This window comes from Ochotona princeps, chromosome 1 (genome assembly GCF_030435755.1).
Source record: "Ochotona princeps isolate mOchPri1 chromosome 1, mOchPri1.hap1, whole genome shotgun sequence".
NCBI lineage: Eukaryota > Metazoa > Chordata > Mammalia > Lagomorpha > Ochotonidae > Ochotona > Ochotona princeps.
The window spans coordinates 78,827,271-78,841,055 of NC_080832.1; the positions used below are offsets into that span (position 1 = coordinate 78,827,271).

The following is a 13,785-nucleotide window of genomic DNA, read 5'->3' on the forward strand; positions in this document are numbered from 1 at the left end:
CCATATAAGCCCTATAAGATTATTTTGTTTGATTCTTAATAGTAGAGTAGTAAAGATATTTGGATTTTTTGTTTATAAAAATTAAGGCAAATGCTGGTTTGCAATGTGGAATACTTGTAAAAATGCTGGTGTTTTAAACAGTAGAGCTTTTCTACCTAAAGGTTTGCAAAAGTTGCCCTATAAGTTTTGATTTTGCTGTCTAGTTCTCTTTTTATACAGTAATTTGGAGAGATTGAAAAATTCTGCTGTTTTTTTTCCAAATTGACTTGTAATGTTTAAAGATTGTGTGTTATACAGACGTCCTCTACCTTTTGTTTAACCATCTGTGGTGTACGTTTATATTTACAATCTTCTCAACTTTCTTAGAGATTGGCTGTAGGAGAACTAACTGAGAATGGCTTAACATTGGAAGAATGGTTACCTTCAACATGGATTACAGATACTCTTCCCAGAAGATGTCCATTTGTGCCTCAAATGGGTGATGAGGTACACTTAAACTTTCAAATCACTGGTTTATGTTTCCAATTAGTAGTGTTAAACATTTTTATATATCTTGAAACAGAACTCAAAAAAAAAAACCCAGTTTCAGACAAGTAGTAGATGTAGCTCTGGAAATAGTGCAGTTGGGAAAGATGTAATGATGATTTTTGAGAGTATTCTGAATATTGCAGAGATAAATCTGTACATCATAAAAGAAATTTTGCTGATACTACAGATTGGTATATGTATTTTAATGGTTTTAGCCTTTCTGAATCAAAATAAATTATTCAGTTTAGAATTTAAATGTATAACATGTTAAGATTCAGAACTTTATAAAAGTTCTAATTTTAGGATATTTGGTTTTATTTCACTTTGAAGAAGATTAGATTGACGTAAGTTTTAAAAATGTCCTGGATTTAGAATGAAAATGTACACATATAGATGAAAATCTCTCACATTTCATGTCTCATACACAGTTTAAGTGGTAATGTTATTAGGTATCTAAAAAATGATAATAAAAAAAATTCAGCAGTAAAATAGAGGCTGTTTTAGCCAGAGTTGCTGTTGTAAGCATAAACTGGAAATTGGCATTAAAACAGGGATGGAAAGTAGGGGACGAGTGTTGGGGGGCAGGGTACAAATATTTAATGCAAAAGTATCTCAAGAGAATAGTCTGAAATAATTTATTTAGTGATCTATTTGCCTCAAAAATGGTATTAAGGTATAATGATAGATCCTTACAGACCCTGTTTAGGAAGAGACTCAATTATATTTAATATATTGTCAAAATGACCAGAAAGTTTGTAATACATTTGAACGATTTCCTTCCAAAAAGTTTAAATTATATTTTTAGTTACTGGTACTTGAGCATGTATGTCCTTATTCATTATTTCCTCATTTGAAGATCCAAACTACTTAAGTGATGATTAATAGAATGAAAGTATGTTGGAAAATGACCATATCAAAAAGTTACTAAGATTTTAATGATGTTTTAACAAAATCTGATTTTTACTAGTGAGAAAAGTAATATTCTTAGTGTCTTATTTTTTTTCCTTTTAAGATTTATTTGTATGAAAGGCAGTTTTGAGAGAGGGTGAGCAAAAGAGAACTTACATCCTCTGGTTCACTCCCCAAATGCCCGCTGTGGCCGGAGGTTGGCTGGTCCAAAGCCAGTTATGCAGCTCTTTCCAGATCTCCCACGTGAGTGCAAGAATTCAAGCACTGAGGCTGTCTTCCACCACTTTCCTAGGTTCATAAGAAGGAAGTGAGATCAGTATGGGATGTCAGCACTGCACGTGGTGACTTTATCCAAACATAGTACTGGCCACTCAGATAAATAAGATGTTATGCTGTCTTCATTAAAATCTTTGTATAAAGTAATGTAAAATAAATGTGAAAAAACATTTCTCATTTTAGTTGTCTGCATATGTATAAGCCACTTGCTAAAAAGATAAACAGCAAAATTCAGATAACAGTAACCTTATTTCCCCTAGTTATAATTTTGAACTTAATTCAAAATAGACATTTTGAGTCCAAGAACAGTGAATCTAAAAAATAACACATCTTAAGTTTTTTTTTTTAGTTTATTTTTATTTTAAAGATAGATTTTAGAGAAAGAGGAGACAGATAGAAAGGTCTTCCATTCTCTGGGTCACTCCCCACGTGGCCACAGTGGCCAGAGTTGAGCTGATCTGAAGCTGGGATCAGGAGCTTCATCCGTGTCTTGTACATGGGCACAACATCTCAAGGACTCAGGCCATCTTCCACTGCTTTCCCAAGCAGCGAGCAGGATTGAAGTGAAGCAGCCAAGATAAAAACCGGTGCCACAGGTGGAGGATTAGCTTGCTGTGCCACTGGCCCCACTTGGCTTAACTTCTATGTGAATAACCAAAGTGACACTATATAGATACTATACACTAGACATTTGGACAACTTAAGGAATAGAGTCAGAAAAAACTCAATATTCAAATTTCTATGAACTCAAAAGGACATTATATTTTTCTCTAATTTTAGCTGATACTTTGCTTGCATTTGTGGTTAAAAAACTTAGATACAAGTTTTCAGATGATCACTTTATTTACATTCTAGGTTTATTATTTCCGGCAAGGACATGAGGCATATGTTGAAATGGCCCGGAAAAATAAAATTTATAGTATCAATCCCAAAAAACAACCATGGCATAAAATGGAACTACGGGTATGGCATTTATTTTTCTCTTTGGTGGCCCAAAAAGGATTATAATTTATGGAGAAAATGTATTTTAAGTGTTATTATTTATTCTGTTAAAAACAGTTTATTATGAAGATACCTTGTTTAATTGAAGCAGTCCTAATGAGTGGAAGGTGTTTAATTTCTAAAGATACACGATTGAATTTATATGCTACAGTATAGATTTAATACATAATTTTATTATACTGATAGTACTGTCGCAGATAAATTTCTTGAGTACTTGTAGAATTCTCAGCATTAGTTAAAATTATCAGTCTTAATGACTATCTGAAAACTGATTTCTGTAGTGTTTCCTCCATTTTTGTACGTGACTCAATGCATTTTTATAGAATAGCATACAGAATAATCCCCAGATTGAAATTAAAGTCATGAATTGTTGCTTGTCTATAACTAGCAATATATTTTGTGTCACAATCATTTTCTGCTTCTTTTCTTAGGAACAAGAACTGATGAAAATAGTTGGCATAAAATACGAAGTAGGATTACCTACCCTTTGCTGCCTTAAACTTGCTTTTCTAGATCCTGATACTGGTAAACTGACTGGCGGATCATTTACCATGAAGTAAGAACTGTTTAAATAGGCAGTTGATTCCTAGAATTGTATATTTTTCTGTGAAATATAGACAAGTTTGAATATCTTTTATATATTTTTAGGTATGTGATCTAATAGTTTATTTCTGTTTATAATTAGATACCATGATATGCCTGATGTTATAGATTTCTTGGTCTTGAGACAACAATTTGATGATGCAAAATATAGAAGGTGGAATATAGGTGAGTACTGTATTTAAAATTGATGGGTGTTTGCTACGTCTTTTTTTCTAGTAAATGATCATAATTTAGAGCAAGGTAACCAGATAAATCTTTTTTTTCCTAGGAATATAATGTGAAGGTAATAAGCTCTCTATCAGATATTTTTAAGTGTTGTTCAGGAATGAAAATATAGGTTAATAGGAGAATCCCAGACATTTCTCTCTGCTAGTGCCTGAATACTTATGTTCTACATGTTTAATTACATTTTTATCCAAAAAACTAATCACAAGATTCAAGTGTGAAGCCCAAAAGAAGACGTAAGAAAATGTGTTAAAATTTAGACTGGGAATAAAGTTAAACTGAATCTTTTGGGGATCGATTACCCATATTATAATCTTTGAAATTAGCATTACAAATCTCAAAAAAATTTTAAATTCTAATAAATGTTTTCAAATACGTAACACAAATTTATTTGGTTGTAAATAGATATATTCAAATTGAACTATTGTTTATAATCTTGGAATTTGTTGGATGTACATGTTGCAATTCTGGTGCCATTAGAAAATATTGGCAGTTTATTTTTTTTTTACATTTTATTATTATTATTATCATTTTATGATACAATTCCATAGGCTCCTGGGATTTCCCTTAGCCCCTCCCCAATTCCCTTCCCCCCACCTAGTTCCTCTATATCATTACTAAAATATAGTTCTTCATACAGTCATATGTCCATCATTGTGGGCATGGACAATGGCAGAGAGTCCAGCATCCTATTGTCAAGACATAGTGAACAGTTTCATTATAAGTCCATCTTTGTCTGGAAGTACAAATGCATACTACATTGTATCCTCACATCTGGATGTTAGTCTCCATTTCACAGCTACTGTACATCCCCTTAAATGAAAAACTGCAAAGCAAAATCAACATCAGGAAGAAAAAAGAAATTAACAACACTATGAAGTTAAATAACATGCTACTAAATGACTAACGTGTAGCTGAAGAAATGAAAATCAAGAACCTTCTTGCAGAAAATGCTGCTACCCTATGATCTACTACTAGTCATTGAATGATTTAATCAGAAGAAAGTGTTTTGAAGAGATGAAACTAACAGAAAACATCAAAACCCATGTGATATAGTTTCTGCTGAGTTTTGTTCGTGAAGTGTGTCTCTTCTAGACAATAAATAGATGGGGTTTGTTTTTTAATCCAGTCTACTAATCTATGGCGTTTCATTGAGCTTAAGCCATTTACATTCAGGGTTAATATGGATGGATGGTACTTTGGTCCTGTCATTTTAGGAATGTGTTATTCATTGGTTTAGTCTTCTGTTGTCATTTTACTGGGATGTCCTTCCCATTTGCCTTTGGTTTTGGTAGGTGCTATTCCTCTTCTCTGTCAAGAGAACATCTTGAAGTATCATTTGTAGGGCAGGTTTGGAAGAGGCAAATGCGGAATAGGGTAAGGACACGTTCAAACGGACGGAAAAACATTTAATCAGGATGAAGCAGAGAGGACATATTCCATGAAACAGGAAAGGACAGAATAATAGCAGAGGGGTACCTGGAGACTGACAGACACAGGAAAGCAGTGGACACAACGGTGTGGTATTTCAGTGACTGATACTCCAGTGGCAGTCAGCTACGGGGTGATCTGAACTCCACCAGCAGCCAGAACTCCACCAGCAACCAGGTGGGAGGGGACTTTCACTGGGAGCTTGGGAGGTGAGCCCAAAGAACTCTCCATCCTCCTGGTCTGTTTGATTTGACCAGGAGCAGAGACAGAGCAGCAGATCCCAAATGGGCAGTGTGAGAACAGGGTGGATTTTATAGCCCAGTCAGCCCCCTAGAGCTGAATTGGGAACCATTTTGCGTAAGGGGAAAAGGGCAAGGGAAAGGACTGAGCATGTGCTGAGCTGGGAGTGAACTCATTTGTGACTCAGCAACGTGTTCTGCAGAGACGTGGCATTCTACAGGTTCCAACCAAGACAGGTATGGGTAGCCCTCAGACCTGACAGCCAGCACATCAAGAACTATAGTGGTGGTACGTCAGGCACCATTTTGTACACTGTGGCAATAGCTTTAGGACTGCATGGGACAGCAGTGAACTGCCCATGTGCTGAGCTCACGAGAACTCACTGAGGTCCCGCAGGAAAATAATACCAACTGTGGCCTCGTATGGGTCAAAATAGGTATGTGTGGCACCCAGACCTAACGTCCAACAGGTTCTGGCAAGATCAGTGCCACCAACAACCTAACTATATAGGACACCTGGTGTCTCTCTAATCCTGGGACCTGCTCCAACCGGAAGTGGGACAAAGGTTGCAGAGACAACAGTGCAGCCTCAGCACGGTATCACAGGAGGTGGAGAGTGGTGAGCCAGGAGCTGGGGCTGTGGAGACCACGGTGGAAATCTAACATAAGAACCCAGACCTGGAACTCGCTGCAGGGAGCGGCACAAGTGGCTGCAAGCAAAGAGTTGTGTACCAACTGCAGTAAGTAAAATCGCATTGTAGACCTGTGGGTGACAGAGCTTAGAAACCTGCCCCAAGCAGAAGAATCTGCTAACCAGAAATACAATGACCAAGAGCAAAAGAAGACACAAAAGCCCAATTACTATTACTGAAAACTCCCCTGCAAAGGAGCAAAACCCTATGCCAACCTCAGAGTTAACTGAGGAAGACATTAAAGACATGGGGACACAGAATCCATAAGACTCATTTTAAAGATTCTGATTAATAATGAGAAGCTCATGCAAGAGGTCAAAGAATTTAAGGAAGCAACAAAGCAAATCAAGGCTTGTATATCAGAAATTAAGAACACAGTAGAGCAAATTAAAAGTACAGTGGAGAGTCTCCAAAATAGAATGAAGCAAGCAGAAGAAAGAATCTCAGAATTGGAAGATATTTCCTGTCATCGGGGGAAGCAAACAAAAAGCTGGAAGCAGAGCTGGATCAGGCCAAAAAAAGTATTCAAGAATTGAAAGACACTATGAAGAGGCCAAATATAAGAGTTCTGGGAGTCCCAGACAGTACAAAAAGAGAAACTTAGTTTGCAAATGTATTTAATGAAATAATAAAGGAAAATTTCCCTAATCTAGAAAAAGAATTGGGAAACAAGATCCAGGAGGGGCACAGAACTCCCAACAGGCTTGATCAAAACTGATCTTCACCAAGACACATGATCTTCAAGCTCTCTGCAATTGAACCTAAGGAAAAAATCCTTAAATGTGCACGTGAAAAAAATCAATTGACATATAAAGGAATGCCAATTAAGCTCACAAGAGATCTCTCACAGGAAACTATAGGCAAGAAGAGAATGGAGTGGCATATTCCAGATTCTAAAAGGAAAAAATTGTCAGCCTAGGAAAACATATCCAGCAAAGCTTTCTTTTGTCTTTGGCAGTTTAAAGGAAGAAAAAAAAAATGTAAAATTCTCTCAGGAGAAAATACCAGAAAGTGAATCACCAAGAGGAAATTCTTAGGTACCATCAGGAGATTCTTTATAGTAGCTACTTTTCAAGTCTTAAAAATAAGCAATATGGAAGATGTTGTTCTCTTTAAGAGTCTTTAGGGAAAACCGAAAAAAAAAAAGAAAAGAAAAGAAAAGAAACTTGAAAATTACCAGATTTGACTTTGGAAATTAAATTGAAGAGTTCGCTTTTTATTAGTTCGGTTTGTTGATAATGTGGAATATTATAAATTAATAGATTGTGGCACATATAGCAGCAAAATTATACAAATAAAGTCTATGCTGTCATTTAAAGTTACATTAGTAATATTTACTTTAATCTGTCCTTTGAAGTGTTTTAATTTTACTCTAAGGGCTGGACCATAGTCTTCGTTTAAATTTATTGTTTTTGTGCACATATTGTTGGTTGTGGTTGCATACACATGACCCAGTTCTTCCTTAATGTAATATCAATTTTTGTAAAGCCATTAGAAATAGGTTTCTGTTATTCTTCCTCATGTTTTTGCAAAGTTAAGATGGGATCAAGAATGCTGTTTCTTATACAATAGCTTTTCATTAAGCATAGTGTCGCCAGTTTGCATCCGAGGAGCAATTGAAGTTTCAATGTCTAGTAACAGTTCATTTGTTTTGTTTTAAAAAAGAATTTATGTATTTATTTGAAAGGCAGAGTGAAAGAACAGAGGGGGGCTGGAAACCAGAAATATCTTCTCTGTGCTAATTGACTCCCCAAATGGTTGAAGTCAGGGGCATGGACATCCAATCCAGATCCACATGCGTGGCAGGTGCTCTGTGCCTGGGCCACCTTCCTGTGAGCTGGATCAGAGCAAGTATACATATATATCCACTACAAATGGTTTGTCTTGTTTTGAGCAAAGCAAGATTAAGTCTGAAACCTGCCACAGCAATTAGGAGGGCAGCTGTAAGAAAGATTCCCCACACTGAAAATGTTTTAATTTCTTTATAAAAGCAGGCAGTTGTTTTCTATTAATATATTTCTGCTACCAGTTTTCTTATTTTTACGATTTTCAATTTTTCTAAATTTTGAGTCATGTCTTCATAAACTTAAATTCTTTCTGTAAGAAAAATGAAGTCATAGAGTTTAGGAAAAAATGATCCAGGTTTAATGGCATGTATTGTTTTTTCATAACTATGTTTAAAAATGTAAAGAATGCCTTAGTAAAAGATCTGCTCAGTAGCCACCATGACATAGGTTTCACCATTTCTTATTATTATTACTACTTTTTGATGAAAACGATGAAGTTGAAAACTCCTTGGGTATTCAAAATCACACAGACACATTAGTTGAACTCAAGTTTTTCAAACTCTAACCTGTGGTAGCCAGAAGAAAATTCGCAACTACTGTGATACAAGAAAGGGTAAAGAATTATACAAAAATAAATAAATAAATAAATAAATAAATAAATAAATAAATAAATAAATTTTTAAAAAGGAGAAAAGGAGAGTGGCTACAAAGATTTCTTATGACACATTTGTAGTTTATCTGTGTCTTTGGAAGAAGCAGTTTAAATAATATCACAGCTGGATGGAGTTGGATAAGCAGACACAAAGGAGCTCTCTTACAAAGATAAATTGCTTTTGTTTGTTTTTAAACAGACAAGGGAAATGAAAGTATATATTATAACATAGGATGATTGAGATAAAAGAAAGCAAGTTGAGATTTTTTAATTTTTGTGGTATGCTTATGCTGGGATCTTGATTGTTAACTGGGGAAACTTGCCTGCACATTTAAGAAATCAATGAGGGCCCAGCTCAGCAGCCTAGTGTCTGAAGTTCTCACCTTGCACACACCGGGATCCTATATGGGCGCAGGTTCTAATTCTGGCAACCCCACTTCCCATCCAGCTCCCTGCTTGTGGCTGGGGAAAGCAGTCAAGTACGGCCCAAAGCCTTGGGACCCTGTACCCACATGACAGATGCAGAGAAGGTTCCGGGCTCCTGGCTTTGGATCGGCTCGGTTCCAGCCCTTGCGGCCACTTAGGGAGTGAATCAGTGCATGGAAGATCTTCCTCTGTGTCTCCTCTCTCTCTGTATATCTGACTTTCCAGTAAAAATAAATAAATCTTTTAAAATATAACATGAAGAAAAGAAATTAATGAGAAGAAATTATCTAAACTATATAAGTAAAAAGTTTAGATACAGACCTAATGATGAATTCAGAATCAATTTTTTTAGGTAAAATTGTTAAAACAAAAGTAGTATGTAAGAAATGGAATTGGAAACTAACTCACACTTCAGTTATGCATATTAAATGCTTTTTCCCCTTCAACAGGGCTGGTTTTGCTTGTGTTTAAAATGGGTAGGTCACTTTGTATTGTGAAATATAGGCAGCTTAAGTGTCTTTAAGATATACTTTGGGGAAAAACAACAGTAACAATTAGAGCAGCATGTTGCAAAATAATGACATAATTTCTGTTCTTTTCCAGGTGACCGTTTCAGGTCAGTAATAGATGATGCATGGTGGTTTGGAACAATTGAAAGCCAGGAACCTCTTCAACCTGAGTATCCAGATAGTTTATTTCAGTGTTACAATGTTTGGTAAGGAAAAACTTGTATTCTAGTTAAATCCAACATGCTTTGAATCTTTCTTCACCTATTAATGAGAGGGATAAAGATGCTTGTTTTAAACACTGAAATTATTTTAATACAATTTTATAGTAATTACTTTCAAGACTTAACGTAAGAATGTTCCTTCCCTTAAAGCTGGGACAATGGAGATACAGAAAAGATGAGTCCTTGGGATATGGAGTTGATACCAAATAATGGTAAGTGCGTGTTAGATTTTTTTGTTAGATTTTATAGCTAATCTGATTTTTTGCATGAGAAATCTGATTTCCTAATTTGCTGCTGCAAAGGGTTTTTTGTGGATCAATTTTAAAATATTCAGAAATATTGATTGAATACCTACGATTGACTCCACAGATTTTGAAAAGTTCTGCAGTGAGCGAAATAAGCCTAATCCTTTCCTGCTTGGAGTTTATAGCCTAAAATGGAAGATCTAACAGCAGACTGTAGAAGTGTTTTGTTCATTATTATTCATTCCCAAAATGTGAGCATCGAGGGAGTTAAGAAATTTTTGTAATTTCAAGAGAATGGTTAGACATTAGAGGTTAACGTAATGGAAAGGAAAGATCAGGCTTTTGAGTTAGATTGACAAAGATCCATATTTTACATGATTTTGACAAATTCCATGAAGTCTCAGACCCCCAGAAACTTATAATTCAGCCTCTAAGGATTGAAAAACATTTTGTATGTAAGATGCTTATTATGGAGCATAATACATACTTGATACCAATGAAATGGTGCCTGCAATGAATAAGAATAGCCATCATCTTGCATGTGACCTGACAAGAGTTTGTGCTAGACTAGACTTTAACATCATTGTTGTATTTAGATACGCAGCTGAAGTCTTGAAGATTACATATTATGATCCATTACCAATTCCATTTCAATTTTTAAAAAACTAAACATATACTGAATATGCCTTAAAAAGATACATTTCAGACTGCTAATCATGATTTATAGAGTATACGATTGGGAGAACTTTTTTGTTTTTTTTTTTCTTTTGTTAACACACAAATACAAACAAACAACACACTGCTTTTACCATCAAATAAAGATCTTTAGGGGCGAGTGTATAGCTTAGTGTTTAAATCCGTGCATCCCGTATCAGTCTACCTGTGCCCTTTCCTCACTCTGGCTCCTGATTCCAGATTCCTACTAATGTAGATTCTGGAGACTGTCAACCATGGCTCAAGTCACTGGGTCCCTGCTTGCATGTGGAATGCCTGCTTTGAGTCCCCAGCTCCTGACTTCCTGACCCTGGCTGTGAAAGGCATTTTGGGGGTGAACTAGCAATCTCCATCTTTTCAAATAAATTGTGAAAAAAATAGAGAACTTTTAAAAACATTTGATTTGTAACATAGTGGTAATAGTAACTTATAAATAGCATTATTCTAGTTAATCCTTAAAACGTCCAAGGAAAGATAACTATTAGGAAATAACCCCAACCTGGCTAAGAAATGAGAAAATGATCATGCTGATAATCTTTTTCAGAGCTTTAGTTTTTTGCAAAACTTACCACTCTGAAGATCCAATACTGAATATATTTTTCATGTCACTGATAATTTAGAGCTTTTTAAAAATACGAAATAAGGGTCGGAATTTACCCCATCCCATATTAGACTGTCAGGGTTCAAGCTGTATTCCCAGTTCCAAGTTCCTGCCATGTTATCCTTGGAAGCAGCTGGTGATAACTCAAGTATTTGGGACTCTGCCAGCTACAAGGGAGGTCCAGATTGAGTTCCCAGTGGCTTTTCACTTTGGGTTGGCCTACCTAGCCCTTGTTGCTCTGAGCATTTGGAAAGTGGACCAGCATGTGAGAAAATCTTCCTTTCTCTTAGTCTTTTGCTAAATATCTATCTGCCTTTAGGAAAAAAAGTTTATTTTTACCTGATACAAAAAGTTTTTTAAAATCTATGCATAGTTATTTCATATTACACATTTTCTACAAACCTTTCGACAGTCCTTCATATGTTTGTTTTATAAAGTAAAAACAGTTTTATAACCAATAGAACTTCTGATTCAGTTTGCCATGAATGTTTGAAGTATCTTTCATGTGTATGTGTGTAAGGGCTTTTGTTGTTGTTGTTGTTGTTGTCTTATTTTCTGCATATACCTCCATACCCATAAATTTCAATTACAGTTTGCAAGAAGAAAGAATTCTGATTGCATACAAATGGCAGCATGTTTTCCAGTGTTTCTCTGATGAAATCTAGCTTAAAGGAAAAAGTACCAGCACATTTGCAGATTTTATGTTGCCACCACCCTCTAAGGATCTCTTAACTAAAATGTTAAAAGATTCAGTAAGCAGGAAAATGTACCTTCATCACTTAAGTGTAAAAAGTGTAAGAATTAGCTGTCAGTATGTATTGTTCTGTCTTGTCTTACATTAAAAAAAATATGAGGTTTTAATTAAAATATTCCTGTAAAATGCCTTCTTTAGTTCAATTTCACCTTGTGTTTTACCAAAATAAAGATGCAATTAAATTATGATTCAAGAAGCTTAGAAATGTGCTTCATTTTGTGGAGTTGATTTTGCTTCACCTGTGAGCAAATAGTTTTCAGATATATAGATTATTGTAAATAAGTGATTATTTGTAAACCTAACACCATTTTGAAAATTTTATTGACCCTTGAAGCAACCCATCCTTTATGGGAAAAAAAATGTTTACCAAATTTTTATAAGATTAAGATAGTAATCACTTTTATTTTCTAAAGGTTACCTAAATATTAATAACCCACATATTTTTTCACTGATCCGCTTTTTCTGTCTCTGCATTTCAGCTGTATTTCCTGAAGAACTAGGTACCAGTGTTCCTTTAACTGATGTTGAGTGCAGATCATTAATCTATAAACCCCTTGATGGAGAATGGGGTACCAATCCCAGGGATGAAGAATGTGAAAGGATTGTGGCAGGAATAAGCCAGTTGATGACACTAGGTAAATATTAATAGTAACATCAGTATAGGAAAAGCTTGTAAAAAGCAGCATCGAAGCAATTTTTTCACATTATCTTAAATTTTTTCAACATTTCTCATTGGAATCTTGATGAATGAGATTTTTCATAAGACTTAAGTATCTAGAACGGTTGCTGTGGTGTTATTCCAGCTGAATTTCATGAGGGCCTTTTAGCTGTTTGATTTTCAGTTTTTAATGTCTAAAGACCCGAATCCTTCATAGTCCATTTTCAAAGTCTTTGATGTTCAAGCTGCCATTGACATGAGTTAGAGAAGAGTTGAAAACTGCATTTTTCTTGTTTGGGTTGCTATGTCAACTTTTGGGGGTAGAACAGGATGCGTAAACTAGTAGGTTATCTGAACTGTTGCCTAATGATATGTCTACACCAATGGGTTTATAGCATTTCACTTTGTCTCTACGAAACCAGCCTCCAAGAGTCTGGGAAGAAATAGACATGAGTAAAAAGAACTAAAAACTCAAATTTAAAGATATTCAAATTATAAGCCTTTTATAAAATGGCAGCATTTCATAAAAAAATAGCCATCTAAATATTGCTTTAAATAATTGTGGAATTATTAAAATCAAACAATTTTATATGTAAATGAGCACACAAAAAATAGTAATCTTAACTGTTCTGGCTTTTTAAAGCTCTGCCAGTTTTCTGTGTGTGATTAAGTATGTAGTATTGACTGAAATACATCTGGTTTTCTATTTGTTTTCCTAATATTTTCACAGAATAATGTTGCAAATGTTAGAGAATTTGATTAGTTTGATGAAATCAGTGGTTGCAATTGAGTAAATTATATTCCAATGTAAATGATAAAATGGCTTTGTCAAAAACATGATCATATGTATATTAAGGGATGGCTAGCTGTCAGTAATGAAAATATTTATGTATGTTCTTAATAGGTCATTATTATATATCATTTGTCATTTTGTACTAATGGGTCTATGAATAAAAATATCCCTAGAATGTTATAATGCTAATGTAGATGCAATCAAATTGAAGCTTACTCTGTCAGCTGAACAATAGTGGAAGACTGCTGGTTATCTGGATTAGGACTTTAGTCCTAATTCAGGCAGAATTCTTTAGTAACTTTAAGCAAATATACATTTTAAAACTTATTTATTTATTTTAGATATTGCTTCAGCATTTGTGGCCCCTGTGGATCTGCAAGCCTATCCCATGTATTGCACTGTAGTGGCATATCCAACGGATCTAAGTACAATTAAACAAAGACTGGAAAACAGGTTTTACAGGTTAGAACCATTTGATGTAGCTACTACCACAGTAAAGCTATGATGATCCTTTCACCCA

General features: G+C 35.0%; 1 protein-coding gene across 3 annotated transcripts in view; it reads left to right on the forward strand.

Moving 5' to 3' along the window:
• Positions 1–13,785, forward strand: part of PHIP (pleckstrin homology domain interacting protein) — a 129,061-nt gene that overhangs the window by 87,256 nt on the left and 28,020 nt on the right. For all 3 annotated transcript variants that reach the window (XM_058661242.1, XM_058661249.1, XM_058661244.1), the window contains 8 exons: positions 367–486; positions 2,569–2,676; positions 3,147–3,271; positions 3,401–3,483; positions 9,374–9,485; positions 9,651–9,712; positions 12,294–12,449; positions 13,607–13,727. In XM_058661242.1, the coding sequence (XP_058517225.1) occupies positions 367–486; positions 2,569–2,676; positions 3,147–3,271; positions 3,401–3,483; positions 9,374–9,485; positions 9,651–9,712; positions 12,294–12,449; positions 13,607–13,727 (887 nt within the window). The remainder of the gene's footprint in view (positions 1–366; positions 487–2,568; positions 2,677–3,146; positions 3,272–3,400; positions 3,484–9,373; positions 9,486–9,650; positions 9,713–12,293; positions 12,450–13,606; positions 13,728–13,785) is intronic.